A 25129-nucleotide genomic window follows, 5' to 3' on the forward strand; every position below is an offset into this window, starting at 1 on the left:
GCATGTTAACTGATACCACGTTTGCGCTCGTCAGGCTTACCGTTGGTGGTATAAGTTGAAAGTAAACACGATCTCTTAGGCTAGAAAGATTACCATGACTTCAGAGCTCTGGTTAACTGTTTTACAAAACCTAAAAGTTGCACAAAACACATCAGAAATACATTATTAATTACAGTTACACTCATAATAACACCATCTAATTCAAATTATTTTATAACAAATATTGCACGCAAAAGTTATAAAGGCTCAACGATATGAGGTCTTAGGTGTTAGAAAAAAAAAAAGCATGCAAAGGACTTTAAAATAGAGATACATTTATATATTTATGTGTGTAAATATGTATTTATGTGTATATATGTATTTACAGACATATAAACACATAAGTACATAAATTCATAAGTACAGTCACATATATACAAGTTTATTGGAGACCTTTGCAGTTAAGTAGATGAAAACATGTTAAAGCATATTTATGCAATATTCATATTTAATAAATGTTTTAACTATGTATTTACTGTAAATATTTGATATCCCTATGGTCTCCACATAGCAGAATATCTTTGATGTATTTCTAAATAGATATTCCTTCATATATATCTGTGTGTGTGTATATATATATATATATATATATATATATAGCTATAGATATATATTGTACCATAATACCATCAGATATATGTAAAAATATGTATTTATGAATAAATAGAATATGTTCTGTTATTTGAACATTGGAATGTTAAATATTCTTATTTTCATGTTGGCTTTGCACAAATGCGATCAGGTTTGCACAAGAGTGGGGTGTTTTTTCTTCTTCTTTGTTTCACTTTTTTCTCTCGATTGACTTCTATGAGGGAATACGTGAATGCGCACGCGATATTCAAACTTCTGCCTTTCGCTCTTTTTGCGTGAGAGCTAAAGCGTCAATTTGCTCTCAACTTGTAATCTGGTCCACAGCCAGCGTGCAAAAGTTGTATTGTTAAACAATTTGCAGACAACTACTAGTTCAGAGTGGAAACAGCCGCTGATCCAATCAGCAGTGCTAGTTACACAGCTAAGTCGTAGGACTAGCACAGCTGATTGGATCAGAGGTGGTTTCTTGTCAGGACCCACAGTGCTGTGTGTTGCGGTAGTGCAGGGCCATAGTCTTAAAATTACATGCTCTGATGAATTAGAGTATGTCATTTGTTGAATATTATGGCCCTTTATTTAAAAAAAAAAAAAAAAAAAAAAACTTTTTTTAAATTGCTACCTTTTTATACATGCTAGAACATTTCTGAATGTCTAAATCGTCTTTTAATGGGCCTTGTGAATATCTGCAGTTGCCAATTAAATTACTTGCATATAGAAAAATGTGTTAACATAATGCTAAGCAGTAATGGAGCTTTATAAATAAAATAATATCTGTAGTAGAATTTAGGGTCAGCATTGCTAATGCAAATGTGCTTGTTCTTTCAGTTTTGTGAGTCAGTCATCTTTTAAATGCTTTTCCTTCCATCCAGCATCAGCTGCCTGCATTATCCCCTTAAATAAGCTTACTTCATTTCCTTATTTTAGCTTTGTTCATAAGTGATGACTAATAGTTTATATTATTTGTGAAACCACCAAATACATTTTGAACTTGTATTTTATTTTTTGAAGGCCCAGATTTTAGAGTTTGGTTTAGCCGTGCACGAGAAATTTGTTCCTCAAGATATGAGACCCTTACATAAGAAGATGGTGGATCAATTCTTTGTTCTGAAGTCAAGTTTGGGAATACAGGTATGGACTCTTATCATATCTGCGTAGAGGTGAACATACTAAATTCAGACATTGAGTCAATAGAATGATGCGATCAGGCTTTTTAATTAAGCAACAGTGACATCTTTTGGTTGTTAGGTTTCATTACCATTCATATTGTAAAAATACATTGTTACGTAAATGATGAAAAAACAATGTTGTGTAACAATCAGTATTTAATGATAAGGTTGTATTTCAGTGTCACAATAGTCAGTCATATTTATTTTCTGTTTGAATGCTCTCTGTATTTATCTTTATAATTGTGTCTTCCTTTCTTCTAGAAAATAAGATGGTGTATGGCCTTTATGACCATGTTTGTGTGCGGTTGTGTTTACTAATAATTTTTTATTAAACTATCAGGATTTCTCCACTTGCGTTCCGCCAAGTCCTGTAAATTTCCCCAATGGAAGTCCTCGAATACCCAGAAATTCAGCACCTGCTGTTATGGGCCCAGATGCTGCCCGAGTGATACCAAGACGAAGGTAAATTATTAATAACAATGGCATTAACACTGCTTCTTCTTTATATTGTATAAGAGGTTCATAAAAAGAGATATATAGCCAGTGCTAAATAATTAAATTTAATGTACTATATCCATATACATAGCAATAACTGCAAATATATAAGCTATGCACGCAGACTAATGCACACAGACTGCAAACTTTAAAAGGCTTAGAGCAGTACCCCCAAACTTCATTAAACCTACGTGAATTTACTCACTGTATGTTGTACATAAATGTGTTTGTCACATTGCAAGGGTGATTCTAGAAATTTTGTCCAAAGATTGTATGAATTGAGATGAAAATGTCCAAATGGCAGTGCTTAAAGAAGTTTTTGTGCAATAATTTTCATATTCCCTCCTTAGTGTTAAATCAAGGCTATTACGTTTATGTCCAAGGGATTAGCTATTGTTTTTCTTGACCTATTGACTAGCTGGTATGTAACACCACAAAAATTTAAATTTATGTTCCCAGGAGCATCAGATAGGTGCTGACGACTGTGCCAGGACCACATATGGTGGGCTTGCCCCAAAATCCAAACTTTCTGGTTGGAACTTCGAAACTTTATCCAGACCGCCCTTAATTGCATCATCCCACTAGATATCTACATATTTTTATTTAGTTTCGCACCCAAACTCCAATCCAAATTACATTCCATATTATTCAACCTAATGGTAAATAGTGCTCACTGATTGATACCTAGATTTTGGAAGAAAACAGACATGGGGCCATTACAAATGTGGTCTCAGGAGTTTTGTCAAAATCTTAAATTGGAAAGATACCACTTCCTCCTCAACAATACCTTAGATATGTACTATGAGCTGCTATTTATTTGGGATTCCCGCTACAATAGTTAGATACTCGCACCACGTTAATCTCAGTTCTGCATTAGATACACACTTACTTTTCAAAACATACACTAATAATAGGTTATAGGTCAATCTTATATATTATGTCTTGGCACAATTATTGTTCATATCTAAGTGATTTCCACTGTTATTGTTTTTGTTAAAAAAAAAAAAAAAAAATCAGGGTTTGACAGATCCATGGATCACCATGGCAACTGAAATATAGGACATAGATAATACGTTAGTTTGTTTGCGGTAACAGGCCATTTTAAAGGGTACATGTGTGCCGTTTGGTCACGGCATTTTACTTTGAATTGCATGCAGCCTGTTGGGAATTGTATTTTCCATGTGCACATGGCACACAGTTTTACGAGCTGTGATGGCAATCTACTGCACATGTATCAGGACGTAAAGTGGCAAGAATCATGCTTTTACATGACCCATTTCAGTTCTTCGTTAGAGATGGCAACAGGAGTATGGAGGTCTTCTTGATAGGTAGAAAGTAGCCAAGTTGCCTAGGGCTGTTGAGGCAGAATAAATATAGTTTTAAAAAAAGTTTTTTATATTTCTTTTTAAAAATACTTGTCCAAGGAAACTCACCCTGATCACACCAAATTAAAAACAAGAAATATGGATACACTGTACCTTTATTGACTCATATATTTTGATAATTAATAAATAAAAAGCCCCAGCCTGTTACTAAATATTTAAGGACCAGATTAAGTTTGAAGTGCAAAATAGCGCTTTGTAAGCGTGGTATTTGCGCTCTACTCATAATACCGGCGCGCACACAAATGTAAGTGCAATGCATTGCAAGGTAGCTTTGCACGCACAAGAGCATGCTTTCATAGGCTCCAATGGGAGCCTTGTTCTCATGTCTATAGTCACAGCAGAGAACCTAGCACAACTAGGGGGGTAAGTCGCGCAGCGATGGGCAGCAATGTTTAAATGTATATGAATATATACAGTATATATTTATGTGATTATATGTGTATATGCACATATTAACACATAAATATAAATGTATATAAGCATATACAAATATATTTGCAGTGAACAGTCCCCATAGACCGCAATGTAAAGGTACCCCACATCCCCTCAGTGTAACCCCTTATAACTGCTTTGTGCGTTTATTTTTAATTAAAAAAAAATGCTACTATTTTTTATTTTATAAAGCAACACTACACTTTATTTCGGGGGGCAATTGGGGGACACTTTTTAAATGAAATGACCTCTGGATAATTTTCAGAGCCCAGATTGCTACCGCGAGCTCACAGTAGCATTAACCAGCCACTCATAATGGCTGGTTATTCAACATGTGCCCATAAACAGGCAAATTTGTCTGTTTACAGGCGCACGTTAAATTAGTACTCCGCTTGTAATCTAGCCCTAAATGTCCAAAGCATTTCTTGACTTAATACGATCACATTAGGAAATGCCAAAAAGCTTCTCCATATCTTTAGCAAAATAAGTGTATTAGTTGTGCAATTAAAGTGAATTAAATGTTGATGCTATAGTGCCCGGTTTTTAAAACTTTGATTAAAAACAGGGGCACTTTAATTCATCATTTACATTTCACTCCTGTTGTGACAAAAAAACTTACCTTTTAAACTTCACAGCAGCTCCAATTTCCTCCGATCTCACAAGCCATTTCTGATGTCAGAAATGATTGACAGGTCATCCTCCAATCACAGCTTCCCCCCCGGGGGATTCAGTGTCTGATTCACTGCTGTGATTGGAGGAAGCCAGGTGCCTCATTTTAGACCCAGGAAGAGGCTTTGAAACAGGTGGAGGAAGCGGGAGCTGTTGTGAAGATTAAAAGGTAAGTTTTTTTCACAACAGTAGTGAAATGAAAATTTTGATGAATTAAAGTGCCCCTGTTTTTAATCGAAGTTTTAAAAACCGGGCACTTTAGCATCAAAATTTACATTCACTTTAACACTAGATATAATACTCTGCTTTAGGTTACTCATGATTACATGAGTAGATTTTGATTGAAAACAGTATTCAAACACATGAAATAGCTGCATTTCCAGACGATGTTACATCTCTCTTCACAGATTTTTGTCCATGATTTTAGCATCTAATGCACAGACATGGAGACTTCAGAAGAAAGCCCATATAACTTTATACATGTAGCTCTATTTTACTGCGGTCTCTATGGTTTTCAGCATACGATTTTCACAAGATACAGATGATAAATATCTGCAGTGTTGAAGGGTGTCAGTATCTATATTAATTAAAGCAGAGAGAAGCATCAGTTGATTGCTATATAGTTTCTAATAACTAAAAGCTAAATCCTTAATGAAGGATAAAATAGACATCATGGAACTGGCAACAAATAGCAAACATATAAAACCTTGCAATATGTATTCAAATATGCATCTTCGAACTTAAAAAGAAGACTAAAACCAAAATAAATGCGGGTAATTATTATGAAAAAAAGTTCTGAAATTTTTGCAAAAACTAAATAATATTAATATAATAATAAACTGTCTTTTTATATTTAATATGGTATTTTATAGTGATTGTGAGGTATTTTTACACATGTATATATATATATATATATATATATATATATATATATATATATATATATATATATAAAACAATGTCCAGAGAGCTTTGCACTAACTTTTCACAGTCCTCAGCCACCCAGGGTGCATTCAAAGGATAAACATACAAGCCAGAATAGGAAGCACTCGCCGGGACTTATAATCAATAAAAGTTTTTATTCAACAAGCATAGAGATGTTTCAAGGATGTTATCCCTGTCATCAAACCATAAATATTGTGTTTAAAATACATCTTTTTAATAACTTACCCCATCACCAACAGCCGCAAAGTAACCAAAACCTCCACGGCATCTCCACTGCACCACTGCGCAGGTCCTGTGGTTACCATGGCAAGTGGAACGCGCGTCTATCTAAAAGCAAGACAATCAAAATACAGAACAGCATTTTAACAGAAAAAATACAATTGATAAATATGACAAGCACTATCTAGACAGCGCCACTCTAACTTACATATTAACTATAGCCTAAATGTACATAAAACATGATCCGTCACTGAGAATGCTAACTGGCGGATCCATCATGTAATACTAGGGCTAGTCCAAGATATTATTCTAAGAGTTTGAGGATATTTTTGCTATCAACACTGTATGATAGTAGGGGCACGGGTGGACATTTAGACAACTATATACAAGAGGACAATACCCTAGAAATTAAAGAAAACAATGCCAATCTAAGTTAGTGTTAAGACATCTAGGTGTTAAGGTCTCTATGATGAAAATCCACCTAGCTTCCTTACTAAACGTTCACCCATCCATCTACTAACAAAAATATGTTATCAAACATAGAGTAACATGTACAACCAAATACATAGTATACTTACTGCATTGTTCGAGTTCCGGTTGCCATGGTAACCACCAGACCTGCTCAGTGGTGCGGTGGAGGTTCCAGTTACTTCGCTGGTGTTGGTGATGGGGTAAGTTATTTAAAAGATGTATTTTACACACAATATTTATGGTCTGAGGACGGGGATAACATCTCCGAAACGTCACTAAAGCTTTTATTGATTATAAGTCCCGGCGAATGCTACCTATTCTGGCTTGTGTGTGTGTGTATATATATATATATATATATATATATATATATATACACTTCCTAGTCCATTCTGTCTCAACATGTGACTGGTATAAATCTGGTTGGTATAAATCTGCAGCTGAGCCATTTGTTCCTGAGAGTCAAATTTAATTATAACAGTTGCTGATGCTGAATTAATGGCTCATCCACCTAAGGTTGATGACGTCATTTAATAATTACCTCTCATGAAAACAATTTGAACTGTAGTGCCATCTAATTTTTCAATTGTGAGTTATTTCACAGTTATCATTCCCCTATGGAGAGGGCTGTTTCTAGAGAATCTTGCTCCAAACTTCAAAAAATGTGCCCTGCCCCAATTCTGAAGTGCATTATCCCTGCTCCTGGACCTTTCATGCTATTGACATTCACATGCACACACATAACAAACCCACCCAAAAACACCAGATACTCACAAGCATATGTACTTAGGAACATACACAAAACTAAGCATCACATTCATGCAAACAGGTATTAAGAGACCCTCTCACCATACTATTTCACGTTTATAACTATCTCTCAGTAGACTAGTGCAGTCTGTAAATGCATCTCACAAATTTGTAGGTCTCCTACCAGGTTAAGAGCACAGATGTCACGCCATAACCTATGAGGAGGTAAGGCAGTGCATCTATTAGAAGCTGCATAGCTGCCCAGCTCCAGCCTCCTCTTTCAAAATCCCATGCGCTGTACTTAGTTTGCTCACAGGTTATATACTCATTTGATTTCATACCTGCCTCTTAGCTTCACTTTGGTAAAATGTGTATGCGCTGTATGTGGTTGATGGAAGGAGGCTGCACCCCAGGTAGCTGCCCGTATCACCCGCCCCTAGAAATGGCCCAGCCTATGGATGATACTGGTGCATTTTGATGATAGTGTGTTGTCAGATGATATAGGGAAGACCTCCCTGCAGATGTATGGTCAATGGCTTTGCTTGACATGGCTATGAACATCCATCATGAGTTTTCTTTTTCCGCTGCAGCTGACTAGATGAAGCTTGTTGCTAAAAGCACTGTGGAGGCTAATATAAATGGCAACATTAAATAGTAGATTCATTTTTCAATGCTAATATTGGGGGCTTGCCTTTTGAGGTTAACAAGTTGTTTGCTCATCTAGGATTTTTCTCGCCAATAACTCTAGAAACTGAAATTCCTTTCCAGCAATATTTTCAGGACATTTTCTCAAGTTATTTTTGACATGTTTCTCTCATACAATTACATACAGAAAGAAGAGCGCTCTTTCAGGAACAAACAACAGCTCAATAACTTGTTATCTTGTTCTATGGTGATTTCCCAATCACTCTTGGGTAGACTTGCCCATGGCCATAATTCATATATATCAAATGTCTATTATTCTTTGCTAAAAGCTGCAAATTGGAAGTTGCCACCTGTGCTTAACCCTTAAAATGCACAGATATAGTAGGATACAAAACACAAATTGCTCTCCCAAGCAGCCAGTGTTATCCACTAAGGACAATAGATAGATTTTTAGGCAGTAAATCCTCCCGTAAAGGTGATATGCATAACAGTCTCTCACTCCTTATCATTCATGTGATTACCTGGGAGCTGTTAATCCGACTTGTAACAATGAATAGTTCAGACACTCCAGTCTTGTAACAGTAAAACTTAGCCTTTATTGGATACAAGTAAATAAAAGTTCACAGACCTTGGTGTTGTCGGTGCATATACCAAATGGTGTTAACCTATACCTCCGACCCCCTTGGGCGTGTCACCAGATGTGTTTCGCCGTAGCTTTATCGATGGTGACATAGTGTTCTGACCGTAAACGCCAGCTTTAAATAGACCCTCCAATCACGTGACCTTCGAGTTACCGGAAGTGACGTATCGGGGTAGTGTTCACCAATCAAAAATTTGGAACGCTATGTGATAAGCTGTTGTTAAGTAGAATACCTGTCATCATTATTTATATAAGCACCTGTTATGTGTGTGTCTTAAATTTCAACAAAAAAACGAAAGAACACTAAAAGAAAAAAGCTGCATTATATTAATATGACCAAGAATGGGAAATTGTTTCTACTCCTACTAGGGATTGTAGATTTATTACATATTCATCTTGTTTGAGATGATGTTAATAATCTTATAAATTGACAGATGTACCAAAATACTAGAATATACAACTACTTGCATAGAAACTTATTTTGCTGAATTTTATTTGATCTCATATTGTCTTTAAATCAGTGATTATAGTTTGTTCATATACTCGGAGTCATTAACCCTATGTAAAGTTTTATTTGAATAATTAGTTAACTATAAACTTCTTATGTAAGGGCTATTTACTTATATTTTAGCCTAAGAAAAGATCTACATCCCACCTGGCATTAATGCCATTGGGCTCATGTGTCTGCAGGAAAAAAAATCAATTTTGTTTCTTTAAATAGTAATTTCTTGAATCTATTTCCTCCTCTCAGGGTTTTAGGAAGGTGGTCTATTGCCTAAATTTGAAAAGCTTTAGTTGGATTAGGATGTTGGTTGAAATGTTTCGAAATTCTAGTTTTTGGATGTTCATTCTGTATATCATTAAGATGTTCTCTGGCTCTATCTTTCAACATTCAGCTGGAACAACCTGTATATTGTTTTTTGCATATTGCAAAAGTAATTAGATAGATTATATATTTGGACGTACAATCCAACCTATATCTCATTTTGTATTCCTTCTTAGTGTTCGTGGAAACAAAAGTATCACCTGTCTTTAAGGGCTCCATGTACTAAGCAGTCAGCGAGCTACCCGCAACAAATCTCGCGTCAAAACTCGCAAACTGATATGTACAAAGCCGTCAATTATGTTAAAACTCGCATCTTTAAAATTGCGAGCGTACTTATCCGCCAAACCTCGCTACCGCTCCATTTTTCACTGTAATTAGACACATTTGACCACCAACTCGCCAAAAAACGAATGTACTAAAAAATCTATTTGTCCGCTCGCTACAATTTCCGCTCCCACCTCGCTATTTTTGCCTCGCCACCTTTTAGGTGGCGGGCAAGGTACAAAACAATAGGAAAGTCAATCTAGACGCCAGTCTAGACATATATAAAAGGCAGTAATATCAGCATTGTACTTACAGCATAACTGGCGTCTAATTTGTCTCTCATTTCCATGTACATAAATTGCGCCCAATTTGTCGACTGTAATTAAAGAGTAATCTATTTAAATTTGTATTGTTAGTTGTCAATCTTTATAATTATTTTTATATTAATATTTATATATTATCAGATCCAGATGAAGCCATATCCAAATTGTAAATAAATATTACAAAAATAACGCTCTGTTATCACTCTTCAAAAAATTTTGAACAATAATAAAGTTGTTTAGATAAGTTGAACTTTTATAGGAGCAAAATTCTATTCCCGCGACTACTATGATGTTCGTGACACCTTGCATGTCACGTGTTAATAATTGGCCAGACAATTCAACTGAAAGTTAAGTACCATCAGCTTAGTCGCGGCGAGCGAGGCGTCAAATTTATCAACAATCCGCAACTGCTCGCGGCGGGCTAGACTTGTCTATTTATTGGGGGATTATTAGTACATAGTGACAGCGGACACCATTTCGCCCGCGGCGAGTAACGGCGAGTTTATCCGCGTCTACAATGACGGATGAATTGACGGCTTAGTACATGGAGCTCTGTGCACATGTAAGGCATGGATTATGGCTACATTTGTAACATCCTTTCTTGGATAGCCATATCCATAGAAACAAACAGGTACCAACTAGTACTGAGGAACAAAAAAGAAAGCAAGAAGAAATACGGACTGTAATAAATTTATCAGATTACCCTTTAAATGAAGCAGAGATAAGAGTCCTGGAAAAAGGATTAGGGTTTTCGCCCTCTACAGACTTTAATTTCTTTAACACTATAGTGGATACCAATACATTTCTGAGAAAGATTGTCCTAAAAAAGCATTTTCATAATCAAGATGAACAATGTGAATTAACTTCAGTGGAACCAGATGAAGAAACAACTGAACATTTGAACCCATTAGTAAATGACAACCTGACGTTTGAAGATCTATGTATGGGACAATCTCTCTTAGAATTACAATCAGAATCAGTCAGAATTACTGAAAGTATTGAAACTCATAAAAAAAATAATAGTGAATTAAAAACTAGGAGCAATTTCTATCCTGTACATAGCAGAGATAAAACTATAGAAATGTTTCAAGAGAAAATTTATAATGATTTGATCATACTAAATGAGAATTTAAATAAAGGAAAGAAACTGTATAATAATGATAACCTTACAAACAAAGAAAAACTAGCTTTAGAAAAGTAGGATAGTAGGATACAAAACACCAATTGCTCTCCCAAGCAGCCAGTGTTATCCACTAAGGACAATAGATAGATTTTTAGGCAGTAAATCCTCCCGTAAAGGTGATATGCATAACAGTCTCTCACTCCTTATCATTCATGTGATTACCTGTGAGCTGTTAATCCGACTTGTAACAATAAATAGTTCAGACACTCCAGTCTTGTAACAGTAAAACTTAGCCTTTATTGGATACAAAGTAAATAAAAGTTCACAGACCTTGGTGTTGTCGGTGCATATACCAAATGGTGTTAACCTATACCTCAGACCCCCTTGGGTGTGTCACGAGACTCGTTTCGTCGTAGCTTTATCGATGATGACATAGTGTTCTGACCGTAAACGCCAGCTTTAAAAAGACCCTCCAATCACGTGACCTTCGAGTTACCGGAAGTGACGTATCGGGGGAGTGTTCACCAATCAAAAATTTGGAACGCTATGTGATAAACTGTTGTTAGGTAGAATACCTGTCATCATTATTTATATAAACACCCGTTATGTGTGTGTGTCTTAAATTTCTCATGCATAAATTTATCACTGGTTAATCTAATCAACACTTAGTAACAATTTTAAAGATGACATAATTATCTAGCGAATTCCCATATATACAATATTATTATTAAAGAAAAAACTTTTTACATGATTAAGAAAAAAACAAAAGAACAGTAAAAGAAAAAAGCTGCATTATATTAATATGACCAAGAATGGGAAATTGTTTCTACTCCTACTAGGGATTGTAGATTTATTACATATTCATCTTGTATTAGATGATGTTAATAATCTTATAAATTGACAGATGTACCAAAATACTAGAATATACAACTACTTGCATAGAAACTTATTTTGATGAATTTTATTTGATCTCATATTGTCTTTTAATCAGTGATTATAGTTTGTTCATATACTCGGAGTCATTAACCCTATGTAAAGTTTTATTTGAATAATTAGTTAACTATAAACTTCTTATGTAATGGCTATTTACTTATATTTTAGCCTAAGAAAAGATCTACATCCCACCTGGCATTAATGCCATTGGGCTCATGTGTCTGCAGGAAAAAAATCCATTTTGTTTCTTTAAATAGTAATTTCTTGAATCTATTTCCTCCTCTCGGGGCCTGAATTTGAAAAGCTTTAGTTGGATTAGGATGTTGGTTGAAATGTTTCGCAACTCTAGTTTTTGGATGTTCATTCTGTACAGGGAGTGCAGAATTATTAGGCAAATGAGTATTTTGACCACATCATCCTCTTTATGCATGTTGTCTTACTCCAAGCTGTATAGGCTCGAAAGCCTACTACCAATTAAGCATATTAGGTGATGTGCATCTCTGTAATGAGAAGGGGTGTGGTCTAATGACATCAACACCCTATATCGGGTGTGCATAATTATTAGGCAACTTCCTTTCCTTTGGCAAAATGGGTCAAAAGAAGGACTTGACAGGCTCAGAAAAGTCAAAAATAGTGAGATATCTTGCAGAGGGATGCAGCACTCTTAAAATGGCAAAGCTTCTGAAGCGTGATCATCGAACAATCAAGCGTTTCATTCAAAATAGTCAACAGGGTCGCAAGAAGCGTGTGGAAAAACCAAGGCGCGAAATAACTGCCCATGAACTGAGAAAAGTCAAGCGTGCAGCTGCCAAGATGCCACTTGCCACCAGTTTGGCCATATTTCAGAGCTGCAACATCACTGGAGTGCCCAAAAGCACAAGGTGTGCAATACTCAGAGACATGGCCAAGGTAAGAAAGGCTGAAAGACGACCACCACTGAACAAGACACACAAGCTGAAACATCAAGACTGGGCCAAGAAATATCTCAAGACTGATTTTTCTAAGGTTTTATGGACTGATGAAATGAGAGTGAGTCTTGATGGGCCAGATGGATGGGCCCGTGGCTGGATTGGTAAAGGGCAGAGAGCTCCAGTCCGACTCAGACGCCAGCAAGGTGGAGGTGGAGTACTGGTTTGGGCTGGTATCATCAAAGATGAGCTTGTGGGGCCTTTTCGGGTTGAGGATGGAGTCAAGCTCAACTCCCAGTCCTACTGCCAGTTTCTGGAAGACACCTTCTTCAAGCAGTGGTACAGGAAGAAGTCTGCATCCTTCAAGAAAAACATGATTTTCATGCAGGACAATGCTCCATCACACGCGTCCAAGTACTCCACAGCGTGGCTGGCAAGAAAGGGTATAAAAGAAGAAAATCTAATGACATGGCCTCCTTGTTCACCTGATCTGAACCCCATTGAGAACCTGTGGTCCATCATCAAATGTGAGATTTACAAGGAGGGAAAACAGTACACCTCTCTGAACAGTGTCTGGGAGGCTGTGGTTGCTGCTGCACGCAATGTTGATGGTGAACAGATCAAAACACTGACAGAATCCATGGATGGCAGGCTTTTGAGTGTCCTTGCAAAGAAAGGTGGCTATATTGGTCACTGATTTGTTTTTGTTTTGTTTTTGAATGTCAGAAATGTATATTTGTGAATGTTGAGATGTTATATTGGTTTCACTGGTAAAAATAAATAATTGAAATGGGTATATATTTGTTTTTTGTTAAGTTGCCTAATAATTATGCACAGTAATAGTCACCTGCACACACAGATATCCCCCTTAAATAGCTATAACTAAAAACAAACTAAAAACTACTTCCAAAACTATTCAGCTTTGATATTAAGGAGTTTTTTGGGTTCATTGAGAACATGGTTGTTGTTCAATAATAAAATTAATCCTCAAAAATACAACTTGCCTAATAATTCTGCTCTCCCTGTATATCATTAAGCTGTTCTCTGGCTCTATCTTTCAACATTCGGCTGGAACAACCTGTATATTGTTTTTTGTGTATTGCACAAGTAATTAGATAGATTATATATTTGGACGTACAATCCAACCTATATCTCATTTTGTATTCCTTCTTAGTGTTTGTGGAAACAAAAGTATCACCTGTCTCTATATGTGCACATGTAGGCATGGATTATGGCTACATTTGTAACATCCTTTCTTGGATAGCCAGCTTTCCTTCATTTGCCTACTTTTAGTTTTAATAGTGTATATATATTCAGCTGTTTTATCACCTATTGTTGGCGCTCTTTTTACTATATAGCTATAACCTTTCCCTAAAATTTCTTTTAGCACAGGGTCAGTCTGTAATATATTTAGGTTTCTTTCAATAATGTTTTTTATCTTTTTGAACTGTTTGCTGTAAGTCGAAATGTATGTGTTGTGGCTTCTGAGACTTTGTTTTTTTTTGTTATTGATTTTTTTCTTAGTTTTTTATAGGTTACCCCTATTCATCTTTCTGACCTCCATCCTGATCTGTTCTAAATCATTAATTTTATACCCTCTATCTACCAGTCTGTTGACTATTTGCACAGAATGTATATCATAGGCTTCTAATGTGGTACAATTTCTCCTTATACAAATTAGTTGGCCCTTTGGGATTCCTCTCTTTAAATGTGGTGGATGGCAAGAATCACTGCGCAGGATGGTATTGCCTGTTATTTATTTTTAATATAATTCAGTTTTAACTCAATGTTTATATATATCTCCTGATAGGCTGATGTGATGTAATAGTGTCTGTTTTATATTCCCAGGTAAATCGTAGATTGTAATCATTATTGTTTAAGTACAATAGGAAGTCCTTTGCAATATTTTCATCTCCCTTCCATATGATTAACAAATCATCAATATACCTGGTATACAGAACAATATAATCTTTAAAGATGTTATTTGTTGGAAAGACATATTTTGATTCAAACCAACCCAGAAATATATTGGCATATTCGGGTGCAAATCTTGCCCCCATGGCCGTGCCACATTGCTGCAAGTAGAATTGCCCATCAAATTGAAAAAAATAATTTTGTAGCTAGAGACTAAGTACCTCTGTTATATATTCTATTAATTCTTCTGTATAGGTTGTATAGATACCCAACGTATATTTCACCGTTTTTAGGCCTAATGCATGTGGGATGCATGAATACAAGGAGCAGACATCTATTGTTAGCCATGCCCACTCAGGTTCCTATTTGACTTTTTGAATCTTATTTAGTAAGTGTGTGGTATCTCTAAGATATCCAGGTAGCTGAATAACACATGGCTGCAACATATTGTCTACCCATTCACCAAGATGTTCCAGTAATTACCCAACCCCCGACACTATGGGTCTGCCTGGAGGCCTCAGGGGATCTTTATGAATCTTAGGTACCAATCGAAAATTCGGTGTTATAGGATTTTCTTGTTCTAAGTACTCACTAAGTTCTGAATCTATTATACCCAGATGATTTCCTTCATCTAATAGATATGCTATTTTACTTTTTACTGATTCTGTAGGGTCATATTGTAAATGTTTGTACTTATTTTTATCATCAAGTTGTCTGTTCGCTTCCAAATAATAATCTACTTTATTTTGTATTATTATAGATCCTCCCTTATCAGCTTGGGTATAATAGATATTTTATCATTTTTAGCTAGATTTTCTAAAGCTAGTTTTTCTTTGTTTGTAAGGTTATCATTATCATACAGTTTCTTTCCTTTATTTAAATTCTCATTGAGTATAATCAAATCATTATACATTTTCTCTTGAAACATTTCTATAGTTTTATCTCTGCTATGTACAGGATAGAAATTGCTCCTAGTTTTTAATTCACTATTAATTTTTTTATGAGTTTCAATACTTTCAGTAATTCCGACTGATTCTGATTGTAATTCTATGAGAGATTGTCTCATACATAGATCTTCAAACATCAAGTTATCATTTACTAATGGATTTAAATGTTCAGCTGTTTCTTCATCTGGTTCCACTGAAGTTAATTCACATTGTTCATCTTGATTATGAAAATGCTTTTTTAGGACAATCTTTCTCAGAAATGTATTGGTATCCACTATAGTGTTAAATAAATTAAAGTCTGTAGAGGGCGAAAACCCTAATCCTTTTTCCAGGACTCTTATCTCTGCTTCATTTAAAGGGTAATCTGATAAATTTATTACAGTCCGTATTTCTTCTTGCTTTCTTTTTTGTTCCTCAGTACTAGTTGGTACCTGTTTGTTTCTATGGATATGGCTATCCAAGAAAGGATGTTACAAATGTAGCCATAATCCATACCTTACATGTGCACATATAAAGACAGGTGATACTTTTGTTTCCACGAACACTAAGAAGGAATACAAAATGAGATATAGGTTGGATTGTACATACAAATATATAATCTATCTAATTACTTGTGCAATATGCAAAAAACAATATACAGGTTGTTCCAGCCAAATGATGAAAGATAGAGCCAGAGAACATCTTAATGATATACAGAATGAACATCCAAAAACTAGAGTTGCGAAACATTTCAACCAACATCCTAATCCAACTAAAGCTTTTCAAATTCGGGCAATAGACCACCTTCCTAAAACCCCAAGAGGAGGAAATAGATTCAAGAAATTACTATTTAAAGAAACAAAATGGATTTTTTTCCTGCAGACACGTGAGCCCAATGGCATTAATGCCAGGTGGGATGTAGATCTTTTCTTAGGCTAAAATATAAGTAAATAGCCATTACATAAGAAGTTTATAGTTAACTACTTATTCAAATAAAACTTTACATAGGGTTAATGACTCCGAGTATATGAACAAACTATAATCACCGATTTAATGACAATAAGAGATCAAATATAATTCAGCAAAATAAGTTTCTATGCAAGTAGTGCTATATTCTAGTATTTTGGTACATCTGTCAATTTATAAGATTATTAACATCATCTCATACAAGATGAATATGTAATAAATCTACAATCCCTAGTAGGAGTAGAAACAATTTCCCATTCTTGGTCATATTAATATAATGCAGCTTTTTTCTTTTACTGTTCTTTTGTTTGTTTTTTTAATCATGTAAAAAGTTTTTTCTTTAATAATAATATTGTATATATGGGAATTCGCTAGATAATTATGTCATCTTTAAAATTGTCACTAAGTGTTGATTAGATTAACCAGTGATAAGTTTATGCATGAGAAATTTAAGACATGCACATAACGGGTGTTTATATAAATAATGATGACAGGTATTCTACCTAACAACAGCTTATCACATAGCGTTCCAAAATTTTGATTGGTGAACACTCCCCTGATACGTCACTTCCGGTAACTCAAAGGTCACATGATTGGAGGGTCTTTTTAAAGCTGGCGTTTACGGTCAGAACATTATGTCACCATCGATAAAGCTACGACGAAACGCGTCTGGTGACACGCACAAGGGGGTCGGAGGTATAGGTTAACACCATTTGGTATATGCACCGACAACACTGAGGTTTGTGAACTTTTATTTACTTTGTATCCAATAAAGGCTAAGTTTTACTGTTACAAGACTGGAGTGTCTGAACTATTCATTGCTACAAGTCCGATTAACATCTCACAGGTAATTACATGAATGATAAGGAGTGAGAGACTGTTATGCATATCACCTTTACAGGAGGATTTACTGCCTAAAAATCTATCTATAATTCAAATATATACAGAAAGAGAAGCACTCTCTCAGGAACGAACACCAGCTCAATAACTTGATAGCTTGTTATATGGCTATTTACCGCCTGGGAGCAGCCTCTTTTTGTCCAATAATGCTTTTAACAAAGAGGAACTTTCCTGAAAAATGTCAGTCTGATTCTGATTAATAAGGTCAGTCCAGCCCCGAAATACCAGGCAGTCCCTCTCTGAACAAGGAACATGGCAACCCCAGATAATTGTTTTGGCCTTCATTGGGCCTCGTCAGTGAGGTACAGCCATATTCCTCTAAGCACATTGGGCAAGGAGTCTATGTCTGGTTTCCCCCATCACCCAAATACATACAGAAAGAGAAGCGCTGAAACTATCATCTGGGGTTGCCATTTTCCTTGTTAGATGGAGAATTGCCTGCTATTTCAGGGCTAAATGTAGCCACCAATCAGCAAGCGCTATCCAGGTTCTGAACCAAAAATGGGCCGTCTCCTAAGCTTACATTTCTGCCTTTCAAATAAAGTTACCAAGAGAATGAAGAAAAAATGATATGATGAGTAAATTAGAAAGTTGCTTAAAATTATATGCTCTATCTGAACCATGAAAGAAAAAATGTGCGTTTCATATACCTTTAATGTCCCTTTAACGTTTATGAAACATTGGTACTGTTCAATAGCAGGCATTCGCTTTTGCATGTTTATTAACCATTGAAAAAGTAAACCTTAGATTCAGTTACACCTTTTAAATAGTGTTATTTTAGTTTTAATTTGTGGACTAATCAAAAGCTGAAGTTTTGGGATTAATGATGGTAATTGTATGTAAGTCTAATAAAAACAATGTATGGAGGGTCTCAGCCCCATGTCAAAAATTTGAATTCTACATTGTTTAAAGGAGCAACTTGATTTATATGTCAGATTTTATATCTTTTTTAAGGACAATTTTTTTTATATCATGCATGATATGATAAACTATTTTTGGATCCAATTTTTTTTTTTTTTCTTGAAATTGCTGTTTTTGTTTTTAAGTGTTTGGAAAATAAATTATTACTTCACAGCCCCATGATTTATGATCAGGGCCCAGAATATTGAGTGACAGGATAAATTTAGAATTACAATTTCTATTATACCTTATGTTTGAGTTTGTATATCATTTTAGTAAAGTCTATACTGCATTTGTGGTGAAAATGTGCCTTGTGAGCAGACTACAAATAATGTATGGCAGCTTGTTTTCTTGGTACACTTATTTATGTTTTTTAATTCTTATTTTGTATGGAGCAGTCCGTTGAGTTACCCAGCTGTCAACAGATATTCCTCGTCTTCGTTATCATCCCAAGCATCTGCAGAAGTCAGCAACCTGACAGGCCAGTCAGAAAGTTCAGATGAAGTATTTAACATGCAGGTATGTTAGCATTGCTAATATAAACATTCCCACTAGCAGACACTCAGTTTAGATGAGAACTTATTTCATGATTTCCTGCTTGAAATACATCAACATTATGTGATTCACAAAATTTTACTTTATTTGTTGAAAATATTTAATGTCCCTTTAAACTGAAGAATAGGTGATTCAGAAATATTTTGTAGAAGTTTTTCTTTATAAAATATTTTTTCTCTTAATATTTTGGATGGACAGACAGAATGGGCATATTAACTTACATGTTCCCCATGTTCCCCATCTTATTTATATCCTTTGCTTTCAAACCCCCAAATTTCTTTCTCTCTCTTCATCACTGGGCTCATTCTCCACATAATCCCTTCATATCTCAAACTCAATGAATGTCACCCATACACAATGGAATACACCTAAGCGTGTTATGGGAATTTAGCACTGTTCTAGACAAAACTCTACTCTTAATTTTTCAAGACTCATTATCCTCAGGCATAGTACCCCAGGATTGGTGTTAAACTGATGTGGTGCCACTCTTCAAAAAGGGAAGCAGGGATGATCCAGGAAGCTATAGACCAGTTAGTCTGACATCAATAGTGGGGAAGATATTTGAAGGGATTATATAGATTATATTGATGAGCATATTCGTGTAAGCAAAATTATGAGTTCAAATCAGCATGGTTTTATGAGAAATAGATCATGTCAAACTAATCTAATTAGATTCTATGAGAAAGTAAGTAAAAATATAGATAAAGGGGAATCAGTTGATGTAATATACTTAGATTTTGCAAAGGCGTTTGATACAGTGCCTCATGAGAGATTAATGCACAAAATTAAGGCACTTGGAATAGCTGAAAATGTTAGCTCATGGATAAATATCTGGCTAAAAGATAGGGAGCAACAAGTAGTAGTGAATGGATGATACTCACATTGGACAAAGGTAATCAGTGGAGTCTCCCAGGGATCAGTACTGGGTCCTGTTCTTTTTAATATTTTTATTAATGACTTGGAGCAAGGATTAAATAGAGACATCTCTATTTTTGCAGATGATAAGAAGTTAAAGGGACACTGTAGTCAGAAATGAAATTACAATTAAATCGTAGTATACATATACATCGATCTTTTCCTAATGTATATACTGTATGAAATATTTATGCTTTTGAAAATATTTATCTTGGAAATATTTATTATTTCCAAACCTACTTCTATGTCAGCCGTTACGGATTCCCAATCCGTGCTGACAACTGCAGTTGAAACATGGCGTCTTTTCGAAGTATTGCACATGCGCGAGTTAGCTCAGCGTCACATGAAACGTCACCATCTGCAGTTAGATAAGGCGAGGAGAATCTATAGAGCAGCAGTCGATTGAGCTGTGCACATAACGTAAGTAATTTTCTTGCTAAGGCTTGCAGAATCGCGCTAGAATAAACGAGCAAACGATAACTTTGAAACATTATGCAATACTTTGATTTTGATATATTATATTTGCAAGTACCACTAAATATTTGGCAAGAGATAAGATGTTTCTATAGTATGCAGAAAGTCTGGATTACCGATTGAATAGATTTTTTTCTGTAATGCGCAAGCGTAAAATGTAACTAGATGTGGGTAACTTCGGCTTCAGTTATTAGAAATGCGCAGGCGCGATTTAGCCGAATTTATGCGCAGGCTTATTAGGAAGGATTATGCAGTTAATGATGTGCATAAGATCGAAATTTCATAGGTTAGTGATTTTATACACACAATGCCGAAAATGGTGGGCTGGAAAAGGTGACGTTATGGCCGGATAAGATTTATTAAAAATAGAAGGTTTAGATGCTTCGTTTTTATGAAAATATAGGTTAATAAGTTTTAATAGATGATAATGAAATAAAATATGTTATTATTGTGTATGAAAAAACGAAAAAAACAGTAATCCTTTAAGTAAATTCATTAGGTCAGAGCAGGATGAACTTTCATTGCAAAGGGATCTGCAAACATTTGAAGTATGGGCAGGTAAATGGAAAAGGAGATTTAATATGGGAAAATTCAAGGTTCTACATTTTAGAAGTGAAAATAAGCAGGCAATGTATTATTTAAATGGAACAAGACTTAGCCAAACAGAGGAGGAAAGGGATTTGAGAGTAGTTATAGATAACAAGCTAAAGATGGGTGCAGGGCAGTGCAGTGGCTTCAAAGGCTAATATGATACTATCATGTGTTAAAAGAGGCATTTATTCAAGGGAGGAAAACATAATTATGTCAATATATAATTCCTTCATAAGACCTCACCTTGAGTATGGAGTGCAGTTCTGGGGACAGATCGCAAAAAAAGATATTGCAGAACTAGAAAAAGTTCAGAGAAGGGCCACAAAGCTAATAAGGGTAATGGAGAATTTAAGCTATGAGGAGAGGCTAGCCAAACTGGGTCTGTTTTCTCTAGAAAAAAAGGCCCTTAAGAGGTGACATGATTTCTTTATATAAATATATTCAAGGCCCATATATAGAGATGGCAGAAGCTCCGTTTATTCCAAGAAAATTGTTTGTGACAAGAGGTCACAATTTAAGGTTGGAGGAAAGGAGATTTAATCTCCTGCAATGGAAACGCTTTTCACTGTAAGAGCAATAAAATTGTGGAACTCATTACCAAAGGAGGTAGTGCATGCCAATACCCTAGATACATTTAAAAATTGTTTAGATACAGTTCTGGCTAGAAACAAAATTAATGGATATGATTGCTTCTATTAAATAGGTCACCTTTTAGTGGAATTAATTTAAGCTCAATTGGAGCTTTTTGTAAGTATATTAGATTTGTATAGGTTAAATTTAATAGACTTTGGTCTTTTTTTCAACCTCATCTACTATGGTATTATATATGTTACATACCACATCTTCCCCTTTCCCCTCATTCCTTTTGCATCCTATGGGGCCGATTTAGCAAGTGTCTGGTGGACATGATCCGCTGTAGCATGTGCTTATGCAGGGGGTGTCAATCAACCCGATCCTATGAAATCGAGCCGATTGATGTTCCGCAGCCTCAGAGGCAGTGGACAAATTAAGGAGCAGTGGTCTTAAAGGGACACTGAACCCACATTTTTTTTCTTTTGTGATTCAGATAGATCATAAAATTTTAAGCAACTTTCTAATTTACTCCTATTATCAATTTTTCTTCATTCTCTTGCTATCTTTATTTGAAAAAAAAAGGCATCTACACTTTTTTTGGTTCAGGCCTCTGGACAGCACATTTTTATTGGTGGATGAATTTATCCACCAATCAGCAAGAACAACCCAGGTTGTTCACCAAAAATGGGCCGGCATCTAAACTTACATTCTTGCATTTCAAATAAAGATACCAAGAGAATGAAGAAAATTGTAATAATATGAAAAGACCCTTTACACAAACAGGAGCAAGCTGGAGAAGGTAGCTGACAGTATTCACATAAAACTTTGGGGCTTGGTTAGGAGTCTGAAAATCAGAGCAATGTTATTTAAAAATAAGCAAAACTATACATTTTTTAAAAAAAAAAACTTTATGGGCTTTATATATAGATCATCTACAAAACATTTATGCAAAGAAAAAATGAGTGTATAATGTCCCTTTAAGACTGCTGCTTCTTAACTCCTTTTTCCGGTGAGCCTGAAGGCTCGCGCGGAAACAGGGGTATACGGCCCCATTCAGGCCATGACAAATCAGCTCTTATGTTTTAATAGACTTTCTTCCTGTGCAAATGCATGGGTCCATATATATGTGAATTCTTTTATCATGTCTATTTTATTAGCTATCATTTTATTTGAAAGTAATATTTATGTAACTTAAAACATGATTATGATGACATATAATAACCATAAGGGATATCAAGTCTGCCCATATGTCCTTCTGAGGTGTAATTATAATTAACTCCTAGGGTTCTTTTTTGCATAATAAAATATTCTTTCCTGTTTGGAGAGAAATTATAGTGCAGACTTCACATGGACTGAACTCACTGAATGCTATAAGAAAAAGGGCCTGGAAGTCCCAGAGAGATGAGAGATGCCTCGCATAGAGCTCTCCGCTCAGATGAGAAGATCTAAAGAGATCCTCCAGCACTGTGAGACCTCTCACAAGATTATATGCAGGGAAATTTTGTTATATTTCTCTAAGAAGTACAGGGAAATTTTGTTATACTTCTCTAAGATGTGTTCTCTGCATTTCTGTATGTGAAGGAGAGACAAGCCCAGTACTATATAGTATTGCATGACATGAGAGTTTTGCTACACTTACACATCGTGCTTTGTATTTTATATTACTTTACATTTGAGATTGGGTCCTTTCAGTATTATTATATTTAAAGGGACGCTGAACCCATTTTTTTTCTTTCATGATTCAGATAGAGCATGACATTTTAAGCAACTTTCTAATTTATTCCTATTCTTCATTCTCTTGGTATCTTTATTTGAAATGCAAGAATCTAAGTTTAGATGCTGGCCCATTTTTGGTGAACAACCTGGGTTGTTATTGCTGATTGGTGGATAAATTTATCCACCAATAAAAAAAGTGCTGTCCAGAGTTCTGAGCAAAAAAAAAAAAGCTTAGAAGCCTTCTTTTTCAAATAAAGATAGCAAGAGAATGAAGAAAAATTGATAATAGGAGTAAATTAGAAAGTTGCTTAAAATTGCATGCTCTATCTGAATCACGAAAGAAAGCATTTGGGTTCAGTGTCCCTTTAAGCTTTGCTCTTTCAGTTTTATATTTTAATGCAATTAGATTTAGATACAGCAGTGATTTTACAAAGTCTGATTATGTTTTGAAAGTCTCAATTTTTGCACAGTCTTTTTATATGCACACTTTCTGGGGAACAAACTCCTACTGAGCGTGTGCACAAGCTCTAAGGGTATACGTATACTAGTTTGATGTCTGTCACATGATACAGGGGGCCAGAAAATAAATCTACTCCTTATTTGTAGGTGTTATTGTATTGTCTATTGTATTTAGTGGTCCTTTAACAAATTAGGATCGTACTTTGTATAGTTTTGTGTATCTTACAAATTACATTGCAGTTTGTATTTGCTCTATTGTAAAATAAAACTGACAGATTCAGAAAGTGGGAGGGAAAGGGAGTTCCCTGGGCTGAACAGGGGCGTTCTCAGGATATGTCTGAAGCTCTCTCACAATTATTGTGAAATGATGTAAGCATTTTCCACAAGCTGGTCTCACTGAATTATCTCACCAGCTGTATGCATGTGTACTTTGCTCAAAATTCACATTACACTTTTTTAACTGAATAAAAGTGATATATTAATACTAAAGTAGAGGCAAAAGCAAATTAAATTGTATTGAAAAGATTTCAGTTTAATTTGTGTTTGATGCATACTGAGCCTTTATATCTGCCCCAGGTGTCCTCCTGTTAGCTTCCCTCTCTACTGTGAAATTCTTTATCTTGGAGAGTATGGAAGGTATCTCTCATCTCTATGAGAGTTTCAGGTTCTGCCCTTTTTCTTATAGAATTTGGTGAGTTCAGCCCCTGTAAAGTCTGCACTATAATTTATCTCCAAACTAGAGAATCTTTGATTATCAGGCTCTTAAAAAATAATAAAGCACTCTGGGAAAATTAATCTGTCAGTAAACAGAAGAAATACAAAGTGCAATGTAATTTATAAATGATATACATAAATATACAGAGTATGACCCTAATTTAGTTATACAGAAACTGTCAAAGCATAATTAGAATTTGTAAAATTACAATCCCTAATGCACTGCTGTATACAGAATGTGTATGCATTAAAATACAAAAAATAAGTTACTACTCTCTGTTTGTTTTGTTTTTTTGGCTCTTATAGGATCTGCTCCCTGTTTGTTCTGAAAAGCTATTTTATTCTATGTGCAAACTTTTTTTTTTAATATTCTATATCGACTTTTTAATAGTATTTTGATTATAAAAAGTATAAGATTAAGAATATACATGTTGACTGAAATGGATATTGTTGATATTGTTAGGCAGATATCAGCATGGGCCATTGTTTATTTTATGAGTTGTTTTGAAGTGGGCCCATTTTTGGTTCAGAACCTAGGTTACACTTATTGGTGGCTAAATGTAGGAAACGCTATCCAGTGTGCTGAACCTAAAATGGTCCGGCCCCTAAAATTTGGGTTTAGTATCCCTTTAATTCTTTCAAACAGTAATAGCAAATCCCGTTGTGGAACTTAAGTGGATATTTATTTGTGTCAGGATTAGAAAATGA

General features: G+C 35.2%; 1 protein-coding gene across 1 annotated transcript in view; it reads left to right on the plus strand.

The window, feature by feature from the left end:
* The window catches only part of DOCK4 (dedicator of cytokinesis 4), a gene marked incomplete at its 5' end in the record, with an annotated part of 608904 nt that overhangs the window by 511949 nt on the left and 71826 nt on the right, over positions 1-25129 (plus strand). The window contains 3 exon segments of the mRNA XM_053716722.1: positions 1639-1758; positions 2137-2258; positions 18823-18943. Coding sequence (XP_053572697.1) covers positions 1639-1758; positions 2137-2258; positions 18823-18943 — 363 coding nt within the window.

This window comes from Bombina bombina, chromosome 6, assembly GCF_027579735.1.
Source record: "Bombina bombina isolate aBomBom1 chromosome 6, aBomBom1.pri, whole genome shotgun sequence".
Classification (NCBI taxonomy): domain Eukaryota; kingdom Metazoa; phylum Chordata; class Amphibia; order Anura; family Bombinatoridae; genus Bombina; species Bombina bombina.